The following is a 27288-nucleotide window of genomic DNA, read 5'->3' on the forward strand; positions in this document are numbered from 1 at the left end:
GAGGGTGAGTAGAAAAAGCTCCAGTCAGTCCTGCTTGAGGTGGCGTCACTTCTGGATTCTTGAAAACTCGGACGCTCGACAGTGATTCTAGTGCCACTTTTTCCTTGCCTTTTTTGATCTTTCATGTTAGACCCATGTTTATCCATAGTTATTAAAATTTCCTCCCACTTTTCATTTTCAAGGTACCAGTGTCATGTTATAATTCAGCTGTGTATTCTCGGGACTGGCTTATGATTATGTGTTAAGAATTTTACTAAACCCTTGATTTTTGTTTTTCTAGCAAATGAAATTAACCTTTGAACTTTTTTATGTGGTTTTTTATTGGTGGTGGTGTGTGTGTGAGTGCGTGCGTGCGTGTGCGTGCGTGTGTGTGTTTCGGCTTGCAGGAAGTTAGTTCCCTGACCAGGGATTGAACCCAGGCCCAGGCAGTGGAAGCACCGAGTCCTAACCACTGGACCACCAGGAAATTCCCTTTATGTGTTTAAGTGCCAATGTCTGTAGCCTATTTTTCAAGCTCACTGATTGATTTTGTAGGTGTTTGAAATTTACTGTTACTTGGTAATAATCAGATTCCATTTTTTAGGTGGAGGATGAGCTCAGTTCGCCAGTGGTGGTGTTCAGATTTTTCCAGGAGTTACCAGGCTCAGGTACGTGATTTTAAAAAGGGGGTTATTTTTCTATCTGTGTTTAAGGGCTTTGAATTTTAAACCACTTCAAGTTAACTAAGTAATCCAAAATATTTTGATTGCTAGAATCTTATCATCATTTCAAAAAAGAATTTAATAATGTTCACAAGAACTCCAGACCTATTTGCCTTAGCATTTTCCTGACAGTTTCCTATGATTAAACCAGTGTTTTCCAAACACCAGTCCCTGGACTAGTGCTGGGATGAATGAGAGAGAGTCCCTTGAAAACAGAGTTGGGGGCCCTCCTTCCTGAGTATTTTGACTCAGTAAGCTGGATCTAGGAATCTCTATCTTTAAAGAATGTCCCAAGTGCCCCCTCACCTGACCTCTCACTTCCATACATTCCACACGCTCCATTCCAGTCCACTCTCCACATCCTGCCACCTCCCTGCCCAGAAGCCTGCGTACCTTCCGTTCCAGATGGAAGGCCTGCGGGTCCTAGCCCTTGCCTTCCCCTCCGACTTCCTCTTCCTGCTCACTGTTCTTCAGTCAGACTGGTCTTCTCTGAGTCTCTAGAACACTCCACCGTCTCCTAGAGCAGGACCTCTGCACTGCTGTCCCCCTCGCTCTTCTGGCTCCTTCTCACCATTCAGGTCCCTGCAGCGTCCACCTCCTCATGGAGGCCCTCCCTGCCTGTCCTGTCCAAGGTGACTCCCTCACATTATATCAGAGCTCCCGCCTTCTTTCAAGGCCCTAACAACAATGTATGGTGATTTCATTTCATTTCCTTATGCTATTTCTTCAATAGAAGGTAAGCACCACCCTGACAAAAACCTTGTCTGCCTCATACCATAACCCCGTGCCCAGCACAGTGCCTGGAACAAGCAGGCACCTCAACCGTTTAACAAAAGGAAGCCAGTTGTGTTCTGAGGCCTGGTGTGCTGCTGGGTCTCTGATTTCCCTGCACGGTGCTCAGTGCTGGTAGACTGGTTGGTAACATAGTTTTATGCTTTGATTTTCCCTCAAAATTCCTTGAAAGAAAAACTTTTGAAATGAAATTAAGAATTCTATTTGTGAGAATATATTCAAATGTTGTATTTTTCATGAGAAAAAAATGTGAAAGCTTTAAACCCTCTGTAACATATATATTTTAAAAAATTTGTAATTGTGGTTAAAAAACCCCATAAATTTTCCACCTTAACCATTTTAAAGTGTACAGTTTAATAGTGTTAAATATATTCACATCGTTAGACAACAGCTCTCCAGAATTTTTTCGTCTTGCAAAACTGAAACTTCATACCCATTAAACACTAACTCCCATTCCCCCCTCCCCCCAGCCCCTGGCACCCACCATTCTACTCTCTGTCTCTCTGAATTAGACAACTTTACCTCATGTAAGTGGAATCATATAGTGTTTGTCTTTTTGTGACTGGCTTATTTCATTTAGCATAACACCTTCAGGGTACATTATGTTGAGCATGTGACAGACTTTCCTTCTTACGGCTGTATGTACTCCATCATATGTATGTGCCATTTTGTTCATTCATGGTGAGATACACATTTGATTTCCGGTTGAGACATTTCTCTCAGGTTAACGCTGGAAGCTAAGTGAAACGGGGTTGGAGGGGTGTTTTTTAGTTAGCTGTGTTTCTGGGAGGCGAATCCCCTCTCTGTGTTGTGTGTCAGATCCAGGACTTAATGCCATCCCAGCGCCCAACATGGCCCCGTCAGCCGTCAGCCAGGAGAGGCACTCCTGCGATGCACTGAACCGCTGGGTAAGAACGGCTGTCACGTGCCCTTTCTTCTGCGTCCTGGATGGTTGGGATAACACATGGTCCTGCCTGGGAAATCAGAAACCCACAGGGGGAGCCTCTTGTGAAGGCGCGGGGCTTCGTCCTGGGCTTCTTAAGCAGACCACAGCCCCATGTGCTGCATGACTTCCAGCAGGTCCTGTCAACACTGTTCCCGCTTGTTCCTCATGGGACTGTTTCCCTGCTGCTGTGTAAGGCTGAACAACAACACGCAAAACGTGCCCTGTGGTGCAGCCACTTTGGAGCTCTGGTGATACCAGAAGCACGTGAGCCAGACCCTTGCACGCCTCTGGCAGTCTGGCGACATGGATCAAGAGCATTACGCTTTGGCTCCTTTTTGACACTGAAATCATACCTCCTGGATTTGAGTATAAAGAATATTCTAAACAATGTAAAGATGTTCACCAGAGCAATACCAATCCTAGCAAAACATTGGACAAGCCCCCAGTGGTTAGGACTCCACGCTTCCACTGCAGGGGGCGAGGGTTAGATCCATGGTCGGGGAACTAAGGTCCTGCAAGCTGCACGGCTCGGCCCAAAAAGACACAAAACAAAAAACACTGGACATGCCCAACCTAGGGGTTTTGATGAATAAATTATGGTACATCCACACAGTGACATTCAGAACAGCCAATATAAACCACATAGCTGCATGTTTACGGCAGAGGGGAAATGGTCATTGTAAATTATGTGAAAAAATGCAGATTACTACACAGCATGTAGAATGTCATGTTTTATGACAACAGAAGACACACACATACATACACACACATACACACCCAGAAGATCCGGGGGTGGGGGATGGTTATACCACATGTCAACAGTGTGTGTCTCTCAGTGGTGTACTGTGGGTAAATTTTCTTTTTTTTACTTTACCTGTGTTGCCTAGATCTCTCTATAGTGAACTTATACTTTTGAGCAAGAAAAAAGATAAAATTTACGGTTTTTAAAAACAAGGTGGTGGGCTTCCCTGGTGGCGCAGTGGTTGAGAATCTGCCTGCCAATGCAGGGGACATGGGTTTGAGCCCTGGTCCAGGAAGATCCCACATGCCGCGGAGCAACTAGGCCCGTGAGCCACAACTACTGAGCCTGCGCGTCTAGAGCCTGTGCTCCGCAACAAGAGAGGCCACGATAGAGACCCCTGCACTGCGATGAAGAGTGGCCCCCGGGCCTCCCTGGTGGCGCAAGTGGTTGAGAGTCCGCCTGCCGATGCAGGGGATACGGGTTCGTGCCCCGGTCTGGGAGGATCCCATATGCCGCGGAGCGGCTGGGCCTGTGGGCCATGGCCGCTGAGCCTGCGCGTCCGGAGCCTGCGCGTCCGGAGCCTGTGCTCCGCAACGGGGGAGGCCACAGCAGTGAGAGGCCCGCATACCGCAAAAAAAAAAAAAAAAAAAAAGAGTGGCCCCCACTTGCCGCAACTAGAGAAAGCCCTCACACAGAAACGAAGACCCAACACAGCCAAAAATAAATAAATTTAAAAAAAAAAAAAAAGGTACCATAAGTATTCAAAGAAAATCAAAGGTGAAAGGAAACTAGCCTCCATTAGCCTCTTGGGTCTGGACTGAGCGGACGAGGGCAGGTCCAGAGACACTGGATTCCCTCCTTGCGGGAGTGTGTTCATTCTGCCCCTTTCCCTGCAGCTGGGAGAACAGCTGAAGCAGCTGGTGCCCGCGAGTGGCCTCACGGTCATGGATCTGGAGGTGGAGGGCACGTGCGTGCGGTTCAGCCCCCTGACTACTGCGGCAGGTAACCAGTCTCCGTGGGTTGCCCTCGCTGCTCTGGGAGCACCAGTGCTGTGTCTGTCAAAGTCCAGGCTGTGATACTCTCTTCTGTCCCTGGAGAGGCTTTTCCTTTTCCTTTGGGCTGAGTTTAGGTAGATTAACCTACCCGGGTAACTTCTCAGAAAGAGAGACCTCTGAAGTCAATTGAATGCCTGTGTTTTGATGTCCTGTGACCCTCTGTTCAGTGGTTCTCAGCCCAGACTGACTTTAGAATCCCTGTGGAGCTCTGAAAACTCCCAGCGCCTCGGCCCCACCTGCAGAGATTCTGGTTGACTGACTGGGTTTACTTGGAGTGGAGCCTGGGCACAATAGGCCACTGAAGGTCGAGAACCACTGTTGTAGACATTTTAGAGAACTATAGAGCTGAAAGCACGTGGACTTCTATGACAAAGTCCTGGGGATTCTTGTCCCCCCCTCGGCCATTTCATACCTGTAGGACCTGGAGCAAGTTTCTTATCTCCAGACCTGTTCCCCACCACCTCATAGTGGTGACGTGAAGATTAAACTGTGAGATCATGAATATGAAATGGCTCGGGTAGTGGTTGGCGTATTTTATATTAGGCACTTAAAAATAAGCTGAAAAGAGATACCTTAAAAATCCGATTGTGCTTTTTTCTGAGACGGTTTAAACATTTTCAGAAAATGTTTGATGGTTTTTCATGAGGTGTTTTCAACATATTTGGAAAGATATTTTCTCAAAAACATCAAAGTGGTGAAGTGCAGGCAACTGTCCTGCACAGAAAAGCCATCGTGAAGATAGCCAGTGGCCTCCAGACCTTCCAGGAGTCTCTGCTCCTGCTATGCAGGGGGCCTCGCCCCAGAGGCTTAGCCTCTGAAACTGGAAAAGCTAGCTGTGGCTACCCCAGGCCACCTACGTTGAGGCTTAGATCACATAAGCGTTGGAATCAGCAGAAGTGAAGGCGCAGTGATGTTGCCAAGACTCTTGCATCCCTGAACCCTGAGACCTCTCAGGCTCTGACCTTCGGGAGTACTTGGTACTGTCGCCATCATCACCCTGCCCTTCTGCCCCCCACCCTTGCCCCCTGAAACCCCTCTCTTTCTCTCCATGTGAACGTAGAGCGAGAACTGTGTGGTCGCCTCCTTGTTTCTAACCTGTGCTATGATGTTTATAACCTGACTTAAGCAGAGCCTTCCTGTGAGAAGAATCTGATTTCTATGGTAGGGTTTCATTGTGTATTAAATCAGAGAGGCTAATTCTTCAGTGTAAGGAAAAATTGTGTCTACGCCTGGGGCAGCCAGCTATACGAATTTTTAACACCTGATTCTTCCATATCTGGGTTTAGTGGCTTTTTTTTTTTTTTTTAACTCCTCAGCTCAGCTAATGTGCTACACCTAGAGCTGCTGGCTTTCTGACAGTAGAAGTGGGAGCACCGCCCCCTCATGTTTAGCCATTCCTTCAGCGTTTCCCTAACCTTCTGTGCACGTGCTCAGTTTTAGGAACTCGGGGAGAGGATGTGGATCAGCTCGTAGCCTGCATCCAGAGCAAGCTGCCAGTCCTGACCTGTACACTGCAGCTGCGAGAGGAGTTCAGGCAGGAGGTGACGGGAACAGCAGGTCTCTTATACGTTGATGACCCAAACTGGCCTGGAATAGGGGTTGTCAGGTACGGTGTAAAGACCGTGGGTGGGTCATTTTGTGAACCAGCTTAGAAATCTAAGATGACTGCGTGGAGTGACAGTGTTCATGTCTGATGAAAGTTCATCTAGACGTGCTGGGCATTTACAAGAGCACAGCGGGCAGGCGGCCCAGCGCGCACTGAGTGAAATAGGAGTTGCTGTGTTCTTTCTGTGCCAGCTTGAAAGTTACTAGAACTACGTTGGGTGCACCACTGACGTGTGTACAGAGAACTACAACTCACTAAGGAGAAGCCAGTTCCCAGTTCCTCTGGTTCAGTGTGTGTCCCTCCTGTGGCCCCTTCGTCCCCTCTCTGGATCAGGGAAGCCTCCTGTTCCTCTTACAAGTGATGGGACTTCCCAGCCTTGCCCCTCCTTCTACATTTCATGCCCCTGGAGACTTGGGCTTCCCTTGGGACTTTCTGGAAAGGTTTGATCTTGAAACCCTCTGAGTGGCGCCTTTGCCCTTTGTCTCATTCTTCACCCTTGGTAACTTCCAGTAGCTTCTATTCCACCTGTTATCCTGTGTCTGAAGAGACACTTGATCTTGTAGATTCCTGAAGTACTGTTATGTAATATCGTTTATAGGTATGAACACGCTAATGATGATAAGAGCAGTTTGAAATCGGATCCAGAAGGGGAAAAAATCCATGCTGGACTCCTGAAAAAGTTAAATGAACTGGAATCTGACCTTACATTTAAAATGGGTAATTACTCCTTCTAAAGTCAACTGTGAACTTTGAAAGCTGTTTTTTAACTGGTGTGAAGGGAAATGGCCTCTCTTAGCTATTTAGATCTTCCCGGGGTGAGAGAGCCCTTTGCCCCTTCTGCAGCCTCTCTGGGTCCCATCTCCTCATTAGATCCACGTCCTCACCCCCTCGGGGAGGCTCCTCTGTGCCTGGTCGCGCTGCTGTACAGGGAGTGGCCCGTGTCTGAGGACTTGGGAACCAAGTCGGTCTGTTGTTTCTGCCCGCAGGCCCTGAGTATAAAAGCATGAAGAGCTGTATTTACGTTGGCATGGCAAGTGACGACTTAGATGTTTCTGAACTAGTGGAGACCATTGCAGTCACAGCCCGAGAAATCGAGGAAAACTCCAGGGTCTGTAAGACTAATGAGTGTCTCATTCCTTTTCTGGGTTTTCCCTGGGCAATTAGCTGGAGTCACAAAGGAAGAAGCTACCCTTGGCAGTGTCTGTTCATTCATTCTTTCCCCAAGTTTTTAAAGGCTTCCTGTGAGCCAGGCATTGTGCAGGCATCAGGGATGCCGGTGGTGTGATGCAGTCACTGCCCTCAGTGAACTCACAAGCCAGAGTGGGGAAGAGACGCATGTGAGCAACTGAGGTAGTAAATGCTGTGGACAGAAGTTAGGGGAGGCTGTGCATTCAGGAAGGTGTGTCCACCTCTGCCCGACAAGGCCAGGGAAGAGTTCCTGATTGGAGCTGGTCCTGAGGCTGGATGGGATGGTGCTTCTGATAACAGAACTTTCCGCCAGTAATAGACCTGCTTCTCTTGGCCAGTTGGCATGGAGGACCAAGCTTGTCAGACTTACAGGACGCTCTCCACACCAGATATGCGAGTCACTAGAAATTACTCAAAAGGAGAGAAAAGGGACCAAAGCAAGACTGGTCTGAGAGGAGGAGAAACCTGTGTCATGTGATTCACTTTTGGTAGTAGGGGTGCGGAAGAGAAGGGAGTTTGAAATGAAGCCTAGGAGCCAACTTTATTCATTCTTGGGTGGACTTGTTGAAGTTTCTTCCAAACCCGCCTATATTACTTCTGCCTCTGTCTCCATGAATGTTGAGAGTCATGTCTGTTTTCTATTGATATGACATTCAGATCACAGGGACAGTTATTGCTGTTCCCTGGCAAATGAGGCTGGTCACCAAGGTACGTCTGCCTAGGCCTCCTTTAACATTTTGACCTATTCTATTTGACATTCTGTTTTATTTTTACACTGACATTTTAAAGTGCCATTTACTTATATACTTTTGAAAAATGTCCCCAGCGCTGTGTTAATAGTTCTAGGCCTTCAGCAAGAAGCTTAGACAAATAATGCCTTTCTTGGTCTTAACACAGCTTCTGGAAAACATGACAGAAGTGGTTCGGAAAGGAATTCAGGAAGCTCAGGTTCAACTGCAGAAGGCAAATGAGGAGCGACTTCTGGAAGAGGTGAGGCTCCAGGGTGGGCTCCCCAGCTGGCCTCAGGCTGGGCGCCAGCCTCCACAGGATGGCCTTGAGCAACAGTTCTGTTTTGCAGGGGGTGTTACGGCAGATTCCCGTGGTAGGATCCGTGCTGAATTGGTTTTCTCCAGTACAGGCTTCACAAAAGGGAAGAACTTTTAACCTAACGGCAGGTAGGACTCTCTTTCATCTGGAGAGTTTTGCCAGATGATGCCCTGGGATCCCACACTCGTGCTGAGGGGCCTTGTCCGTGTCCCAGGCTTTACACCAAGCCCTGGGCCGGGACTCTTGTGAGAGGAGGCGAGATTTGTCTGCCCCTGGGACTCTGTCATCTTCCCTCTCCTGCCCTGACAGCTGTAATAGTACGAAAGCAGATGCCTGTTGCCCACAGCAGACTCCTCTTGACGTCAACAAGAACGCATTCACTCAGCTGTTCAGTCCTCCAGACAGTGTGTCTTGGACGTTTTGGTTCAGTGTTAACATTCTGTGCAGTCCTCATTAGTGTTTTGCCCCAGCAGAGAGCTGCTTTTTGCCAGGGGCAAGTGAAAGATTATAGTCTGTAGCGCTGAGCCTTTTTATTTCAAACCAGGCAACCAGCAAGTATTACCAGTTGCTGGGATTTGGGGAAGATGATATTGAGCTGCAGGCTCCTCCTTTCCTGTTCTACCAGTGGAATAATTCCCTGAACCTGGGGCCCCTTCCCCAGGAAATGATGACTACATCGTCGTATGACAGCAAGGGGTAATCTGACACTGAACCCGCCAAGCCTTTAGCAAAGAGGCATCCATTCCTTGTTGCTAAAGGACGTTTCCCACTGGGGCCTGGCTCCCCAGGCACACTTGGGCCACACTGCTGTCTGGTTGTTTTCACACATACACAGGACACGTGGGGAGACGAGGCTGAAACACCCCAGCAGGGCCGGGACTCACTCGTGGGCACAGCTGCGAGATGGCTTTGTCGCTTCCCGGCACGTGTCAGGAGGCCCGGGGCCTCCCCCAGGGCGCCTGCGCCAGGACCTCCCCCCCACACCTCCCCACCCCCCTCTTTTCTGCAGGCTCCCTGGAGTCCACGGAACACACATACGTGTACAAAGTACAAGGCTCGGGAGTAACACCGCCTCAGACCCCCTCAGGCACTCGCACTAAACAGAGACTTCCAGGTACGTCACGTCTCCATGTCTGAGTTCATTAACACTGAAGAAAACTGGTTGTATTTCCCCTGGTAAAACAGACCTTTGCGTCATGTAACGCCTTACCCGTTTGGTATTACCTGCATTCCTCTGTTTTCTTGATTCTTCAACCCAGAGTCCTATTTCTCGTCATTTAAGGACAGCTGCCACTGTCCCTTTAGCCGTTTCAAAGCCTTGGGGAAACACCTGGGTAGCACTCTCCAGGGGAAGTCAGGGTCTGGACAGCTGTCACGCTTAACCTGGTGTTCACTCCCCTGAGCTTTTCCCGACTGAGGTTCCCTCAAAGTCCTCGGCACTGGGGGCGTGTTAGTGTCGTATCAGCTCTCATTTCTCACCTCATCACTTAAATGCTTCAGAGCCAGTGATCCCAGGGGTTTCTGCCGAAGCAGTTATGATTAAATAAAGCAATCACTTAGAGCACAGATAGCTTCCGTTGCAGGGGTGTCTTCCGAGCGTTCAGTGCCGTTCATTGATCTTCCTTCTAGGCCAGAAGCCTTTTAAAAGGTCCCTAAGAGGTTCAGATGCTGTGAGCGAGACCAGCTCAGTCAGTCACATCGAGGACTTAGAGAAGATCGAGCACCTGTCGGGTGGGCAAGATGCCTCGGAAGCTAACAGCCCTGAGCAGCACCCAGAGGTGCCCACCCCTCCAGAAGCCGAGCAGATGGGGGCCCTCCAGGACAGGGCCCAGCGCCTGGAAGATGACTGCCCACAGGTAGAGGAGCCTGAGAGCTTAAGATAAAATTCAGTGTTTGCTTGGAGACTGTACTGAATATTGTTTCAGGGAAGATGAAGTTATTCTGAAAATGTGAACTGTGCCACATGCTAGTATGAAAGAAATTACTGTTATTTGTGCTTAACTGGGATTTTTGCACAAAAATGTGCCTGAAAGCCAGGCTTCTGGGAGGGCAATTGACTTGTCTAATTTTGTGGGTATGTATTGGTAGAACAACCAACAACTACTGTTTCTGTCTGCCCAACTGTAGTAATACCTTTTTCCCCCCAGTTACCATAAACACTTTTTATTCACAGAGAAAACTTAGAATTTCAAGTGCCTGCCACTTGAAACACTTGCTCTTATCTTTCTAAACACATGTGTAAGCAGTTACTAGGTTGCACATAATAACCCTTTGGTAAGACAGCTTTCTTTAGAACTCTCTGGGTTCTCTGTTGTCCTGCTGCAGAGGAGACAGACAGTGTTCTTTGCCATCTGTTTTGCTTGGTGTTTAGTTTGATCAGGTTGCAGTACACAACTGGATTGCGTTTGGCTTGAAGGAGAGTGGGTTTCAATGGGATTGTAAATAAGAGTGTCAGAAGCCCTCTCCTGCCACCCCCAATTGCTGCTTCCCCAGAGACGTCAGGAAGGACCGTGTCTGCTCAAGCTGTGGCAGGGTCGTCAAGCAAGTTAGACTGGACAGTGCTTCTGTCTGACTTAGCTCTGCCACAAATCCATTTCTCCCTTTATATACTATTTGTAAACAAATTAAAGGACTCATCTATTAAGAGTAACTGTAAAGACTCTTCTTGACCATATTATATATATATATATATATGTATATTTTTAAATACTGATAAAGCTTTTAAATTGGCACACAAGTACAGACTGTACTTATTTCTATGTTTAATATCTGAAAACTCAATAGATGCTACTCTTAAAAGCCTCGTATTAAATATGCTGTACAGCACCTCGTTACGTTGAAATTCTAACTTAAGTACACCTTTGACCTGTTCTCATGGGAGCTTCTGTAGCTTCTGTTCCACTAGCCGCTCACCCTTTTGGGCCCAACTCAAACAAGAACCAGAAATGTAATCTCTCTCAGGCTGATCACGCCAGACTACTGCTGAAATAATTGGAAGTAACCCTTGATTATGGCCTGTTTCTACTTTTCCAAAAGTACTGCATCACTTCGTTTATCATAGGTAACGGCCCCTGTGCCTTTTAGTCCAGTGAAGTCGAGCTACGGGAGACCTTAAGATGGTGGGGATTCACATTGGGTTTGTGGACTGTAGTACTGAAAGCCTTAGTTATACCACATTAAGCCTATAATTACACTCTGATCTGATGTGATTTCTGACATTTGGCACTTGTCAAAATGCAATTTTCCTTTTTTTTTTTTTTTTTTGGGTGCAGATGATTAAATAAAGTCTTCCCTGTTTATTTGGTGCAATGAAGTATAGCAGATAAAACGGGGGAAGGGGAAATTATCACCTTTAACAAGATTAATTTTTAAATGTTTTTATATATATTTGAAATTGTTAAATTGGTTTTGCTGAAACAGAATTTCACCCTTGAGATACTATTTGAATGTTGGTTTCAATAAAGGTTCTTGAAATTGTTACCACTGAGTTCACTTCATAAATCTTAGCATTAATTGGGCATGGTACCTTCCTTTTGGATAACAATTTCAGAAAAATAAAGGTTTCTAAAAATATAACATCAGTTTTGGATTTGATGCTTCTAAAATATTTTGAGGTCAAAAAAAAATATCTCTGTGAGATGTATAAATTCTCACTGAACTTTACTGCATTTTAAATATTGTTCTTTTAAACAAAATAGATGACAGTTTTTCCCTTATTCACTAATTTAGCAGAATTAGACTTACCCAAGTATCTGAAATAGCTGCTTATAGCACAGTGAGAAAGCTGGTTTCTCCTCTGCCTCTCATTACTAACCAAAAAGTAAACCTAAACAAATGCCTTTGCCAAAATAAGATTTTATTTTAAAGTCATTTGAAAAACATGGAGCAAGGAAAGAGACCTAAGACTGAATGGATGTAGATTCCAAATTCATATTCTTTCCTACCTCCACCAGTGGTCTTTTGTCATGCCAAAAAGTTGCTTTCTTTGGTAATTCCTATTTATTTTTAGCTTCCTGGAGAAGAGATCTTTTCCCATAAGCCATCTTCGTTTTTTTTGTACAGTAGAGCCTTATTTCCAGGAAACAGCGTGTTAGCTGGAGAAGGGTATTTCTTTAAAAACATCAAGGTAGATCTAATATGTTCAACAAAGTGGGGGGGCTCAGCCAGAGGTGACGTGGAAAGGTTCTGGAAAAACAAACAAGATTTGGGGCATGAGAGAAGAACCCTGCTCTGTTCCCTACTTTGATAAAAACATCAGAGTCTCTCTGTGCTCCTTAAACATTAATCAGGCTGTTCTCAGATCACTATATTAATATATGTAATTTGTAAAATTACATAAGAAACGAGGTGTCCTGGGTTAATGAGAACAAAACAGTTGGTTGCCTACTGCTCCCCTGCGTAGATGTCCATCCAGGACTCCACTTACGCCCGACTGATACAGCAGCTAAACAGGGTCTGCCAATGGCATCCTCCAAACACTGAAGGAAAAGCTGCTGTTATCTAGTCTAATCCCTTTTTTTTTTCCTTACAGATGAGGAAACCAAGGTCCACAGATTTAAGATTTACCCAACCTGTAAATTCTCACCTCTAGTATTTGCTTATCATCTTGCTGCAACCAGAAATCCACATGGGGAAATGGCATCCAGGAATATGGTCCTATACGAAGTTGTTCTGTCTCTGCATCGTAAATACTAATCATCTAAAAAAGAACGTTTCAAGGATAGAATTTAAGGAATGTTATCAGCTTAAACCCTACCTTTAATGCAAGCTCCAGTGTAGTCTTGAAATTAAGGCATTTGTCTGGGTGATAAGCTTCTTTCAATTTTTGTCTCATAGTAACAGAAGCTGCTACTTACTGAATACTTTGCACCTCTCTGGTACTACACTTTGTGGGAAGCAGACATTACTTTGTTTAGTTCTAACAACAGTCCCGCAGGAAGATGGCATTTTTCCCATTTTGGTTGGAAACCCGAGGCTCAGAGAGACGGGCCCGTTGCCCATGGTCACACGTCCGTAAGTGTTAGGGCCAGGCCCAGACCCAGGTGTGTGTGACTGAAGTCCACACTCCTCACTGCTACATGAAACTCTGCCTCATTATTCACACCCCGAGTAACCCTGAAACTTAAAAGTGCACATGCCGTTGCCCCATCAAAAGAAGGGAAAAACCAATTTGTTAAAATGTTAATTTGCCAAATGATCCATTCCCTGAATTCTTAAAGGTGCCAATGGTAGTTTTCAGCTTCACCAGCAATGTTCAATTTTGGTTACTGAGACTGAAATATGTCCTGAATCTTAGCTAAATCAAGGCTGTTATGCTACTTGAGAGGCTGCAGAAGGAACCCTAACAATGTCAAAGGGTTGGCAGAACAGACCACTGAATCCAGATATTTCCAATGAAAGTGGCAGCATTTCATAAGTGAGCAGATTTCTTTTGGGTGCTCTGAATGTGATTTCTATTTTTTTTTCACACTTTAACCATTTTAAAAGGATTCTTTCACCCATTCCTCAAACAACGTGTAAGTCTTAGGTTTTTATTTTTCTAACTTTTAAAATGAAGGTGTTACTTAATTAAAAAGCACCCTAAGGCAATCAGACTTTTAAAGTGATTTGATTATTCTTGGGGTTAATCAGTTCATCCCAGCAAACTGGTCTTCAGTTACTTGGTCCAGAGGAGAGTGTGATCCTGAGGTGCAGAGGGGAGAAGGCTCTTCTTCCCCCTTAGCTCGCCTTTCTTTGCAGCAACTTCACTGGTAAAGTCCTTACAAAGTAAAAGGGGCTCGTTCTCTTTGGATCTGGGTGCTGGGTGTTCACATACCTCACCAACATCTTCACGGCAGATAACTGGGGTCTTGAGCTTATAACTGAAAACGTTCATCTTTATTCTACATGATGTGTTCGTGGTGGTTCCTGATCATGTACAACTTTAAAGAAGTGATATAAACTTTTCATTTCTAAGGTCTATAAAACTTTAGACTTTGGAGTTTGATGCCCCCCTTTTTTCCTTAACCCTGTAACACAAAGATGATATCAAACTCACTGGTCCTCCTGTTAAAGCTCGTGCGGCACGTAGCTCCTCCTCCGGACCTCGGTCTTGGAAGGAGGCTCTGTAGATCTCCGAGGTTTTGATGTTGACAGCTGTGAGGGACAACAGGATAACTTCCAATTGACAAAAGCCACAAGGGTTGGCACAGTCTCACACTTCCACCACCACATGTAATAGAATATGGATGAGTCTCCCTCAGAGAGAAAAGAGTGGAAACTGAACAAAGTTACTCTTAGGTGTCTGTAGCGTCTCCCTTCCTGGAAAGGGATAATGCAACCCTTTAGCCAAGCATCTCGCTGAGAAGAGCTGAGGCCTGAACTGGACTAGGTAAGACCTGGTTCCAAACCAAGGGCCCCCCCCACAGGAGGTGCGCCATCTCTTCAGGCAGCGCGTGGCAAAGCCTCCCTGGTCAGCCCTGTGACCAAACACGGCTGCGAACATGGCCTGGGACTGGGGCCAAATCTGGTGTTTGTGTGTTGGTTTTTACTAACTATTTCAGACATACAAAGTATAGAGAATAAAGCAGTGGACACCCAGCCAAATAAATCAAATGTCACAGATACGGCAGGAGCCCTCTGTAGAGACAGCCAGGCTCACCCTATTACAGCCTTGGGAGTCCTAGGGGCTGTTACAGGAGGGAGGAAAGTTCTGGGTTTTCTTTAGCCTGGTGGTTGTACACTTTCCTTTGTAGGATCTTTGTTCTCAATCAAAACCTTAATTAGTTCCCTAAGTATAAGAAGATTCAAATTCAAATGCCCTGCTCCAGGCCCCACAGCACTGGCTGGAAAAAAGCAGAGAGGCCTCTTGGGGGAGCAGAGACCACTGACATTCAGCTTTCCCCTAACGGGGGTGATGCCTACACTTTATATTTGCTACCCTGTTTCTTTTCACAGTCTTAGGATTTGGATGTTTTCTCTATTTTGTAGATAAAGGTTAGAGAAGGTAAGCTTCTTGCCCAGCAAATAAACCGAGAAGTCAGGATCTGAACCTAATGCTGTGACACACCGACAGCAACGGGCTTACTAGCTGGTGGAATCGGCCTTTAACCGGAGCTTGTCTGTCAGTGTGAGACCAATAAACCCTCCGATCAACACGCTACTTACCAATACCATAAATTACTGGAAAGTGGTTTTCATTTTCTTCCCGGTCATTTAATTCTAACACGTAAAAAAAAGAAATTTTAAGATCAATTTTTAAGAAATACCAAACAATCGCTTTTTTTTTTTTTTTTTTTTGCGGTACGCGGGCCTCTCACTGTTGTGGCCTCTTCTGTTGTGGAGCACAGGCTCCGGACGCGCAGGCTCAGTGGCCATAGCTCACGGGCCCAGCCGCTCCGCGGCATGTGGGATCCTCCCGAACTGGGGCATGAACCCATGTCCCCTGCATCAGCAGGCGGACTCTCAACCACTGTGCCACCAGGGAAGCCCCAAACAATCGCTTTTATTTTCCATAAATAAAGGCGAAGAAGGAGCCCCCACTGCAAAAGGGGGGAAATCAGAACATGAAAGGGACTGTGTCCCTGTTTCCCCACTGAGCCCCAGAGCAGTAAGGTTATAGCGAACAAACTGCCTCTCCAGAGTCCGGGCCTCCCAGCGGCCTACACGCGTGGCGGCAGCTCCTTTCCGGGATCTGGCCCCTCCTCCTTCCCAGGAGTACAGAGCAGACTGCTGAGAATCCCAAGGAAGGACGGAGGAGTTGCACTCAAGGGGGGTCAGGATCTCAACTGAGGTTGAGCAGGATTTGGAGTGGGGAGGGCGGGGAAGGCCATCCCAGAAGATATGGGAAAAGCCAGAAGGCATCAAAGCATTGACAAACAGTGCCGTCTACGACTGAGAAACAGATGCTGGGTCCTGCTTTAAGAGCAAGGGCAAAACATCCCCAAAATCTACAGCTTTGCTTTGGGAAAGATGGCAGAACTTACCTGTCACACATAATGTCACCAAGTGAATGTCATCTTCCTGTCTGTCAAATTCACCTACAATGAGAATTTAAAAACTGATGTCAAAAAAGTTCCTTTAGGGACTTCCCTGGCGGTCCAGTAGGTAAGACTCCTCGCTCCCAATGCAGGGGGCCTGGGTTCGATCCCTGGTCTGGGAACGAGATCCCACGTGCATGCTGCAACTAAGAGTCCTCACGCTGCAACTAAAAGAAGATCCCACATGCTGCTGTAACTAAAAAGATCCCGCATGCCACAAGGAAGATCCTGAGTGCTGCAACTAAGCTGGCGCGGCCTAAAAAAAATAAATATTAAAACAAAAACAAAAAAAACCAAAATCCATCTGCCAATATATAAGCCAGTTCTGAGCTGTGTGCAGTATTCAAAAGATTTCAGGCATTTGACACACAATTAAAAAAAAAAGTTCCTTTAATTAGCAGAGCATATGCTGAACAAGTCAAGAAGGGGACAGAGAGTCAGATCCACTAGCCTTCCGGTCACAACCTGGCCTCTTATCAGAGGTCAGATCCACGTGAGCTGATGCCCAGAACCCTGCCTGCCAAGGGACAGACGTCCTCCTAGCCTCAAGCTCAAAGGAAACTTTGGCCAAGGCTTTCCATTCTTCTCTCCATTCTGAGAGGTTGGGGGGACAAACTCATTCATAAGATTTTTACCCTTTTCCTAAATAACTTTTTTTCCTGATTATCAGTCATACAAAATTTGATTATTATGAAAAATTTGGAAAATACAGGAGAGTGGAAAGAATATGTGGGTTTTTAAAGATATAAGTGTATGGGCTTTTAATGCCCATAATCCTAGCAGTTAACATTCAGTATATTTCCCACCATATTTGTCCGTGCACAGCTGAGCTCAGATGTAGAAAATTTTATATCCTGATTGTTTTGTACATATGTATTTTTCCATGTAATTCAAACCTCTTCATAAGTATTTTTTTTTTTTGACAGTTTTGCTTTATTTATTTATGGCTGTGTTGAGTCTTCGTTTCTGTGCGAGGGCTTTCTCTAGTTGTGGCAAGCGGGGGCCACTCTTCATCGCGGTGCGCGGGCCTCTCACTGTCGCGGCCTGTCTTGTTGCGGAGCACAGGCTCCAGACGCGCAGGCTCAGTAGCCGTGGCTCACGGGCCCAGTTGCTCTGCGGCATGTGGGATCTTCCCGGACCAGGGCTCAAACCCATGTCCCCTGAAGTGGCAGGCAGACTCTCAACCACTGCGCCACCAGGGAAGCCCCTCTTCATAAGTATTATTTTTTAATGGCTATATAACTATTCCTCTACTAATGGACATTAGATTATTTCCAATTGTAAATAACATTCTACTGCCCATCTTTGGGCATAAATCTCTATGGTACATCTCAGATTATTTTCTAATAATACATTCCCAGAAGGGGAGTTACTGGGCCCATGATGGACCATGATGCCAATGGCTTTCCTGACAGGTTACACCAAAGTATGTTCCAGTGCTGCAGGAATACACCCACCTCGCTGCCTCATGGTTAATCAAAGAACATCTTTCTTTTTTTTTTTTTAATATTTGCTAATTTAACGGGAAAAATTGGCTTTTATTGGGGTTTTAATTCTCTTCAGATTAAAATGGACATTTCTGCCCAGAAGGTGGTTCTTGTTTTCACACAGTCCACAGCACTTGCTATTTTGGGATGCATCACCTGCTATTTTGAAAGAAAATCTTGTCCCCATCCCATTACCTCTAAGCATTTAGCTCTTTACTATCCAGTCTTTATGGAAGATTCCAAGCTGAGCAGTTTGTGTGGCTCCAAGCAGGTGCACCCCTCATAGGTTCTGTACTAATTGGGATTTTTATCTAAGCAAAAATAGATACAAATTTTTATCAAATTTGAGGAAAAAAGTGAACTTACTAAGAAGCTGATGAGTCAGTTTTTGTGACAACTGCCTGTCATCACTGAAGCCGCCCACGAGGTGCACTTCCAGCCTGGCAAAGAGACAGGAGGTGGTCAGAGGCTGAACAGCACGGGACAGCATGTGCTGGGTCTGCTGTGAACTTTAGCTCTCGGCTCCCGGGCCCTGTTTACGCCTCAGCACACACACAAGAACCCATGCGGCACACTGGGACCCTGCCCGGGTGCCTGGGGGGCCGAGTGGAGCTGTGTCTTAACACCAACATGATGCCACCTCGAGGCACAGGGTGAAAAAGCCTGCTCTGGAAGAAGACAACCATGTCACACTAGCGACCCGCCCCGAGCGGGATGCTTCCAAAACCTCTTAAAAGTCTCAGCCTAAGAGGACCTGGGGTGCAGAACTGGGAAGGGCGGGACTGACACCATCCCTGCACAGACGCCATCTTCTCTACCACCCAGCGTTGTGGAGAGATGGGTTTGCATCTCCGTTTCACAGAGAAGGAAACGGCGTCTGTGTCTAAAGCACATGCTTATCTACAACACCAGCTTTTCCCAAAGTGTGTTCCCCTGAACACTGGCCTCATGAAACAGAAAAGTGTTCTTGGGGTTAAATAAGTTTGGGAAGCCTTGCCTACTCCCCAAGGGAGTCACCATGCACAGCAAAGCTCCACGTAGGAAGCCCTACAGCTGGAAAGACCACACTAACTTTGTTAACCCTGAGTGCCCCGTGCACACTTCTCTGCTAAGCCCTGGTCCTCAGCCTGTGACAACCTGGCAACCAGAGCTTGGGAAAGTGTGGCCGTATTTCACATCCCTTCTACTGACAGACAAAATCCTCCTGAGGAATGAACCAGAATCTTCTGCATCAGCAGCACAGGGCAAAGCATCAAGTTGCCTCATGACATCTTCTATCTCACAACTGTGTGCTGAGAATCACGGAGTTGGGCCCATGGGCCAGTCTGGCTACGTAACCTGGAGGGCCCAGCAGTCTGGCGACTGCACAAGCCACAAAGCCGTGAGGCTAGCCCAGCCTGTCGCAGACCTGGCAGGAGAAGAGTTAAATTTAAAAACTGCTCTGTGTTACACTAGTGAAACTCGGACAGAGAGGCTGGTCTTTTAAACCCCTGGGATTCTAAGAACTTGCATATGACTAGACTAGTTCATTCAAATGAACTGCTGCCTTAGACTTCAAATAAGATGAGATGCCTGCCAGGCCCGCCAACGGGAGAGAAAGGGGAGAGGACAGGCGTGAGCACCAGCCAGGCCGGGGTCATGGGCCTCCCGTTTAACTAACCCTGTGACTCTGGGAAGCTGAATCTCGGGGCCGCACACGTGAAACAGGTGGTCACGCTTTCTGTCACCGGTGAGAGGGTTGGGCGCTGTGGTGGACACCCAGGGCAGGCGTCAGCTCTCGTCCAGAATCCACGACACTGAGAACTGGACCCCCTTCCTCCCGGCCATCTCCGGCTCCTCCCCAGCCCTGTTTTCCTCAGAGCCCTGTCCATCATTAAAATCCTGTTTTGCTGACATCTCCTTGCTATGGAATATGAGCCCTGCGGGGTCAGGGTTTGTCTACTCCATTCACTGCTATGTCCCTGAAACAAGTTCTAGTTCACAGGAAACGTTCAACAAACAACTGCTGAAGGAATGAAGAGATTCCACTGCTGGGGTGTAACAAGGCAATGTCCACAAAATGGACATCTAAGAGGACATTACTGAGAACAGAACTACAGATTCAAAGTCAAACCTCCCCTCATACCCACCACCCATTCACTCCCTCAGCAGCTACTGATGAGGGGCTGACGCTGGGCCACGTTCTGCTCCAGGGGGACCAGGCGGCCACTGTGCTGGTGACAGGCCACGTTGCTGGAACAGCTGCCACGGCTGTTTCCTCTACGCGATGGTGTCAAGTTCCCAATATCACAAAACAGAGTAGCGTGGAGCTCACCTTCCACATTGAGTGTGGTCGGAAAAGGATTTTATGGAGTTCATGATCAAGGGGACCTCAGCTTTGGTGTCAGTTCCGTCACAATGTGTCAAGCAGGTAGCCCCATTACCTGAAGAACAAGGGTGAAACGACTCATGTTATTCCCGATGAGAACTCGGGGAGCAGGCCAGGTCTACGCCTGTCCATTCGGACCGCCTCATCTTTGAACAGCCTGTAAAAGGAAAAATAGAGACGTCTGGGCTGCCCAGCCAACCCATCTGACCAGGGCCACAGGGAGGGGCCATGCAGATGGAGAAGAGGTAAGCGGAACCAGGAAACGCAAATCGAGAAATTCATGGTCCCACGTGTTGGGTCCGTTTAAGTTAACGGTTTCCTTCATCTCTCTCATCATACCTGTGTGCCTCAGGACCACAATGTGACAAGTGGTGGCATCATCAGAACCCAGAATGGAGATGGAGCCTGTTTAAAAAAGAAATAAAATAAAATATCCAGTAGCCTTTGGGGATAACGCCCAATTCACTGCTTCCTAACCTACCATCCTTTGGGGAGGTCACTGCAAGCTCTCTTTGCTGAACATACAGAAGGCCCTGGGGTCCCACTTGTTGAACAGACTGACCTCTGAGAAGTCTGGCTCTTTCCTGTTTAATTAAAAAAAAATAAAATAGTGATGGAAATTAGTGAGGATTGAGTGACTAGAGAGGTGGAGAGAGCCAAAGTGTGCCCTACGTGGGAAACACACACTCGTGAGGTCTGAGGTGTGTGTATTATCTGACAGAAAAGCTAAAATAAAAAGGCAGCAGCAGTAACTACCATGTGGAACAATGTGAAGGAAACAAGGAAGTTCTGTTCTTTTTTCACCCTACAGAACAAGACCCTAGTACCTATGAAATAAGATGCAAAAATCTTTTCCCCATTCTTTACAATTGTAAAGAGAATCAGATCTTATGGACTAGTGGATTGGGTGGCTCAGAAATCACAGACCTTTTTCACTTTCTTTAAAGAGGAGGAGGGATCCAGACCATACCTATCTCCTAATCTAGTAATTCCCACCTCTGGAAATCTGTACGGTGGAAATAACCCAAAATGCACTCAATCCCTGTGTTATCGAGAATGGCACAAAGCTGGGGACAACCACAGAAAAGGCAAGTGAATTATGCAGAACCAACTCACAACTGCTAACTGCACAGTCATGAAAAATGAAGACTATGGGAAAAGAGTTTGGAAATGTAAACTGAAGAGCAAGATTCGAGTAAAAAAAGAAAAAATTTAAGCTGCAAATATGCTGTTAATACAACAATGCTAAAAATGTTGCCACATATAGGGAAAAATACTGGAAGGAAATTCACCAATATAACCAAGATTGTGTTAGAACAGGGCAAACACAAGTCATTTAACTGTCGCTCTATTCTCCAAATGTCCTATGATGTAATTATGTTATTAAAGTAGAAAACCAAAAAGGAGCCCTCATAAATAAGCAAATTTATGAAAAGATAGGTTAATATTAGGTGTGAAAATTCTGACTAATTGAATATTTGTATAAATTATTAGTAAGCCTGGGGGGAAAAAAACTCAGGTGGTTAATTCTTTCATGAGAACTAAATTAAACTTTTTTTTTTCAAAAACATCAAATTGAGGCATCACTAAAATGTTTCATAATTTTCTTACTTGCAACAAATAAACTCAATAAACAATTTCCTAACCATATGTGCAAATACAGAGCTTGTGTAACTGTCTAGACCAGGGAACATTTTTATGGTCTTACACTGGCTTCTGGCCATTCCTCACTGTTGGTGCTAATTTAGGTTAGTACTTGCTTACTTAACAAAATACAAGAGATGTAAAAAAACATGACGATACGCTTGATGAGTTCTAGAGGGTTCTCTTTTAATAAACTTTCATTAATTGGAAACAAGGCAGCAGTTATAGTGAGACTGGCCCCTCCATTTAAGAAAGGAACTAAATTGGGATCAGCAGATGCAAACTATTATATATAGGATAGATAAACAACAAGGTCCTACAGTACAGCACAAGGAACTATATTCAATATCCTGTAATACACCATAACGTAAAGGAATATGAAAGAGTATATATATGTAACTGAATCACTTTGCTGTACAGCAGAAATTAACTCAACAATGTAAATCAACTATACTTCAATAAAAAAATTTTTTTAAAGAAGAAAGGAACTAAGGCCTGAGTGAAGTGCATGCAGTGTGTGACCGGACGGCGGAGTCAGGAAGAGATGCAGCCAATTGTGCAAAAACTCACAACACCTCAGAGCAGTAAGCACTTTTCATTTTCACACCATTTCTCACCTTAATTCAAGATAAGATAAAGGAGAATGCAGAATTTCCTTTCTATTATTCCTTTAATACTTACCTCTTTTTGTTCTTTTCGGGGAGGGGAGGGAGAAGTCAAGGCAAATTTTTACCACTCGTTTTCACAACTTGGTCACCACCCAAAAGCAAAGCTATTTCTGAGAAATGAATTATCACTTGCGTGCCCAAGACCAAAAATCACGTCTCTCATCGACACAGCTCCTACTATTTCCCAGAGAAACAGAAGCACAAATTATCAGGAGAGAGAATGGCCAGAAAGTGAAAAGAGCAACGTTGCTTTGGTCTTTCACTTTAAAAAATGAAAAAAGGTTAGCCAAAGTTCTCCTCTGTGAACAGTCCTACTTTATAAACTCGCATCCTTTCTGAAATAAAAGCAGTCGTTTTCTGAACTTTTTCTGAACTTTTATTATTCGCTGGACGCTCAGATTCACGAAAAAATATCTTTTCCCTCAGTCTCTCCTGCTGCGGCTCATCCTCATTTCCCAGTCCCTATCGGATGGCACTGTTCTCTTAACCCAGGGGTCAGTACACTTGTTTCAGAAAAGGGCCAGACAGTAAGTATCCTGAGCTTTGCAGACCGCGTGGTCTCAGCTCCTCAGCGTGAAAGCAGCATAGACGACACATGACAAGTGGCCGTGGCTGTGTCCCCAGAAAGCTACTTATGAATGACACTGAAATTTGAAGAAAACAGGAGAGCAAGTATGAGAGCGCCGCCAGGCGCAGCCCTCAGAACTGAGCCTTCTTCCCACCCCTCGGGCGCTACCTCATCTCAGTCCTTTCCTCCCTTACACCTAATTCCTGCAGTATAGTGCCCGGGGGCCTCTCCCTGAACCAGTGACCTGGGCATTAGGCTGAGCTTCGGTGCTCTGTGCCCTCCTCTGGGAAACGGGGCTGAGGACGGCCACTCCTTAGGCTGTGGGAGGATTAACTGACAGCAGGTCTGTAGGGGGTGGCTGTCAACATTCCCCACCTCTGGTCCCCTGTCCTGACCCCGCTTTTCTGCTCAAAAAAACCCTTCTGAGGAATAATTACAGGGGTTTATAAAGGTTTAGCTCTGTGAATGTTCCTAATGGGGAAAGAGCATAAATATCGCGCATGCTTAAAGGCAGGAACGAAGTGGAATTCCATGGGACTGTTTCTCAGGAGGCCGCGGGACCAGTCCCTGAGCGTCCAGTGACTGGTTAAGAACAAAGGCTCTAGACAGCACCGCCCAAGGGCGCTTTCTGCAGCGATGGCAAGGATCTGCACCTGCCCTGTCTCATACAGCAGCCACCGGCCACACGTGGCTGTCGAGCACTTGAAACGTGGCTAGTGTGACTGAGGAGCTGATTTTTAAATTTGAATTAACTTAAATGTAAATCGCCACATGCGGCCAGTGGCTAATGTATTGAGCACTGCTGCTCTAGAGGCAAAGGCGGATCGCCTGGGTTGCGATCCAGGCTTCACCACTCACAGGATGTGGGATCTTGGGCAATTTACTCCACCCTCTGTGCCTCAGAGTTCCCATCTGTAAAATGGGAACAGCAGCAGCACCTGCTTCCTAGGGCTGGGATGCTCAGCAAGTTCCACTGCATTGCTATCATTGTTGCTGTTGTTACTATTATCCTGTGCTAAGTCTAGCTATGGACAGGCTTGTAAGTGCTGCTACTGCATACTCACAACCTACTGTCACATGAAAAAGACACATTATAGAACAGAATATATAGTATGCTATCATGTAAAAAAGTATAGCAAAATGTGAAGCATGGTTGTGGTCACAGATTCTTTTTTCTTCTTTTTGAGATTTGTAATTTCTATTTTCTTACCAAGGGGACACTACTTGTTATTTAAAAAAAATTATTAAACCTTTCATTTCTCCACATTGCACGTCAGCTGAAAGATCCACCTAAACCCCTGCCACCTAGGTACGACCTACCTCTCCCGGCTTATCTTCCACTATGCCCCTTCTGCCCTCTCTGCCAGGGAAATGGGCCAGTCCACCTGCCTTCGGGGCCTTCCCCTCCCGCCCAGGGGCCACGGGGCACAGTCCAGCTTGCTCAGCTAGAATGCCCTCCCCCTCTTCCCTTAGGCTGCTGAGATGGAAGTGCCCCCACCCCCGCTCCCCCATTCCTGTAAGGCAAACTAGTCCCCACTACACAGCATTTCTAGGCCACATCTCCCCAAAGAGGCCAAACCTCCCTTCTAGGGGGCCAGCCGCCCTGGTATCTCATCTCATTCCCCCGTCTCTACACACTTACGGGGCTGCCTTGGACACTAATCTAACTTTTTATCATAGAAAATTTCAAGCAGACATAAAAATAGGGTGCCACCTATATTCTTTAGGCAGCTGCAATTTTTCTCCCTTGGTGAGTCGTACTCCCAACTGCACCAGTTCATGGTGTGGCAGTGACACAGTACAAGGAAAGTGCTTAACACTTAACCTAGTGTCTGCTAGGTGCCCAGTATGTGTTGGCTAATATTATTGTTTTCTTGAAATGCAAGTTGAGAATCACACAGAGTTGTCCTCTTTTCCCCGTCAGTAACACCCCCCCCTCATCTTTTGGGTCATTTTCAGGGGTCATTCTGCTCAGACCTTTGTGTAACAAATATTTACAAAGCACAGATTCACTGACAGGGACTGCCCTAGGCTCTGAGGATACAAAGACACACTGTCTGCCTTCAGGAAGCTTACATTCTGGGGGAGAGACCAAAGGAAAATAAACAAAACAAGCATGCAGACAAAATCACCCTGCAACTGTTACAGAAGAAAACCCAAAAATACCTTCCCTAAGCCTACAGACTCAATCAGGTTCCCCGGCTTCACTTTGCAGAGTGAAAAGGAGCTTTTTTTTTTTTCCCTTTATGGCACTTAATTAACAGTCACGGTATTTGAGCCACCCTGTGATTAAAAACCATCCCCACCCTATAAATGTCCTGATTGTGGGGAAAGAGGCAAACACCACAGGCAACGTACATTAGAGGCTCAACATGAATCTCTAAAATCAATGAAATGGTTGATTTCCCCTTAACTGGATCTGGGGCAAGTGGGAGGTTTGGTTAGGAATTTTTTTTTTTTTTTTTTTTTTACAGTAAGAACCCTTTTCTAAACAGTCTCTGCATAAGCTTGGACTAAGGGTTCAGAGGTCCATCTAAGGACAAAAGCAGGAAACAAAACAAAAAACCCTTCCATAGGGTGTGGTTCCTCAACACGCCCCAGCTGGGTGAAAACAGGGCCCTTTCTTCCGACTGAAACTAACCGGGAGCCCCAGGCCCCGGGTCTAGAAGACTAGGCGACCCGCCAGGATGTCCCTGCCCACCCCAGAAAACCTCCTGCTTCCTGAGGACCCAAGGACGATGCCGCGCTCACCACGGGTGGGGATCCCCGGCGAGGGAGCAAGGGCGCTGCCCAGATTTGCCTAAACGGGCCAAGTCCGGGTTGGAGATTGGGACCGCCCTGTCTGGAGAAAGGGGGTCCCGGGGTGTCCTCAAGCCGCGGTGCTGGGCGACCCTGGACAAGTCACCTAAACTCTCTGGGCCCCCGTTCCCTCCTTTGGAAAAGAGGGGCCTCAGCAGATGCCCTCTAAGGTCCAAAGAAGGTAAAAGCTCCACAGATGCCTCAAGCGAGGGCAGAAACTCTGCTGCCGGCGGCCTGGGCTCCGAATGTGCCGATAGCACCTCCGCTGCGCCAAGTTTCGAGCCTGATTCGGGGAGAGCGGGTGGTGGCGGCTAGGTGAGGAGGGCTCTGGACCGCCTGCGGATTCCCTCGGGACCGCCTCGAAGCCCCCCGCCCGGGCCCTGCTCACCTCCAGAAGCGGGTGGGCTCGGACGAGGTCCCCAGCGGACTGCGGCAGCCTCACTCGCCGCCCCTCCACGAGCAGCGGCATCGCGGAGGCGGCCGCCCCGGCAGGCCCAGGGAGGCGGCGGCCTCTTCAGCCGCGGGCCGCCCGCCGCCCCTGCCCCGCCCTCGCCCTCGCCTTCGCCTTCGCCTTCGCCCTCACCCTCTCTCTCGGGCCGCCCCGCCGCCGCGCCCAGCCGCGGGTGCCACCGGGAAGTGGAGTCCGACGGAAGCGGTGCAGCCCCAAGAGGCTGAGGAAATCTATGGGGGGCGGGGGGCGCATGGCCCCCATGGGAAACGTAGTCCAAATGGGAGGGAGTGGCCCGCCTCCGCAAGGGGCCCTGGGAAATGTAGTTCTGAAAGCGTGAGGGAGGAAGAGGGAGTGGACGAGCTGTGCTTATCGCGAGGGCTCTTACCCTCAGGGCCAGGCTCACATTTCAGCCAACCAGGCCTGAGTGCGGGCTCTGGGGTCGCCGCCCGCCTAGGTTCTTATCACGGCGGTACCACTTCCCATAGTGACCTTGAGCAAGTTTTCCGAGTTTGAGAACCTGCAGTGCTGCTCCATAGGATTGTATTTAATAGTAAACACAACCTGTCTTAAACTGGGAAAATGGAGCCTAAAGTTTGCTAGCCCCACACATTCAGAAATCATTAGTAACACTTGGTGCTTGACATTCCGTAGGCACTCATAGATGGGCTAAGAACCCTGGGAGTAAAGATCAGCAAGATACCCTACAGACCCTACTGAGGACAGGTACCCTGGCGTGAGACTTCTCACCTTATTTGAGTTTAGAATAGTTTTAGCTATTCTAAAACTTGGAAATATTACCCAAATAGATCCAACTCCATATTAACATAAATAATTTTACAAAAGACTGGTGAGGCGAAAAAGAGGCCCCACTTCACACAGAGCAAAAACTATGTCTATAGGATGCTGTAATAAGCACTGCCTGGCAGGTGGAGCCCTCTGGCCCCTCCCCTCCAGTTGAGATTAAGTTGGTACCAAGTAGGTAATACAGGTGCAACGGAAGTTATCTTTGCCTTGAAAAGACCTTTCCATGAAAGTGCTTCCAGCTTAACTAGACTTTCTCACAAGGTAACCAAACAGCTGCCTTTACGTGCATTTTCATCAAATCCTCACAACCATAAAGTAGGTATTAGTAATTTCCACTTCTATTTTCAAAGTGGAGCTCAGAGAGAGGCTAGGTAACTTGCTCAAGGTCACGCAGCTGATTAGAA

At 46.9% G+C, this 27288-nt stretch overlaps 2 protein-coding genes across 4 annotated transcripts in view; one reads left to right on the top strand and one right to left on the bottom strand.

Moving 5' to 3' along the window:
• Positions 1-13669, top strand: part of PDXDC1 (pyridoxal dependent decarboxylase domain containing 1) — a 54727-nt gene extending 41058 nt beyond the window's left edge. Inside the window, exons 14-24 of the mRNA XM_060079253.1 lie at positions 584-647; positions 2313-2401; positions 4078-4183; positions 5671-5842; positions 6441-6559; positions 6829-6950; positions 7928-8020; positions 8109-8205; positions 9087-9191; positions 9707-9933; positions 12609-13669. Coding sequence (XP_059935236.1) covers positions 584-647; positions 2313-2401; positions 4078-4183; positions 5671-5842; positions 6441-6559; positions 6829-6950; positions 7928-8020; positions 8109-8205; positions 9087-9191; positions 9707-9933; positions 12609-12668 — 1254 coding nt within the window. The 3' untranslated portion in view covers positions 12669-13669. The remainder of the gene's footprint in view (positions 1-583; positions 648-2312; positions 2402-4077; positions 4184-5670; positions 5843-6440; positions 6560-6828; positions 6951-7927; positions 8021-8108; positions 8206-9086; positions 9192-9706; positions 9934-12608) is intronic.
• NTAN1 (N-terminal asparagine amidase) lies at positions 11917-26197 on the bottom strand. Of its 3 annotated transcripts, XM_060079254.1 has the most exons (10): positions 26018-26197; positions 20432-20534; positions 20290-20355; positions 19897-20005; positions 17949-18022; positions 16042-16095; positions 15224-15277; positions 14115-14212; positions 12663-12776; positions 11917-12262 (listed from the first exon to the last, which is right to left on the bottom strand). In XM_060079254.1, the coding sequence occupies exons 1-10, from the start codon at positions 26096-26098 to the stop codon at positions 12083-12085; spliced, it is 933 nt and encodes a 310-aa protein (XP_059935237.1). In that variant the 5' UTR covers positions 26099-26197; the 3' UTR covers positions 11917-12082. The 3 variants fall into 3 exon arrangements, with proteins under 3 accessions (XP_059935237.1, XP_059935241.1, XP_059935238.1); XM_060079258.1 differs by lacking the exon at positions 20432-20534 and having other exon boundaries at positions 26018-26103; XM_060079255.1 differs by lacking the exons at positions 20290-20355; positions 20432-20534 and having other exon boundaries at positions 26018-26099.
• Positions 26198-27288: the final 1091 nt, after the last annotated feature.

The sequence above is a fragment of the Mesoplodon densirostris genome, chromosome 16 (genome assembly GCF_025265405.1).
Source record: "Mesoplodon densirostris isolate mMesDen1 chromosome 16, mMesDen1 primary haplotype, whole genome shotgun sequence".
In the NCBI taxonomy this organism is placed as follows: Eukaryota; Metazoa; Chordata; class Mammalia; order Artiodactyla; family Ziphiidae; genus Mesoplodon; species Mesoplodon densirostris.

What these genes read in the sequence shown, in the direction of transcription:
- NTAN1 (XM_060079254.1), bottom strand. Translation starts at nt 26,098, where the DNA reads ATGCCGCTGCTCGTGGAGGGGCGGCGAGTGAGGCTGCCGCAGTCCGCT. An exon ending in GAGCCCACCCGCTTCTGGAG is followed by an intron (nt 20,535 to 26,017) that starts GTGAGCAGGGCC and finishes TTAATTAAACAG; the next exon opens with GAAAGAGCCAGACTTCTCAG. An exon ending in AGTGACCTCCCCAAAGGATG is followed by an intron (nt 20,356 to 20,431) that starts GTAGGTTAGGAA and finishes TTTTTTAAACAG; the next exon opens with GCTCCATCTCCATTCTGGGT.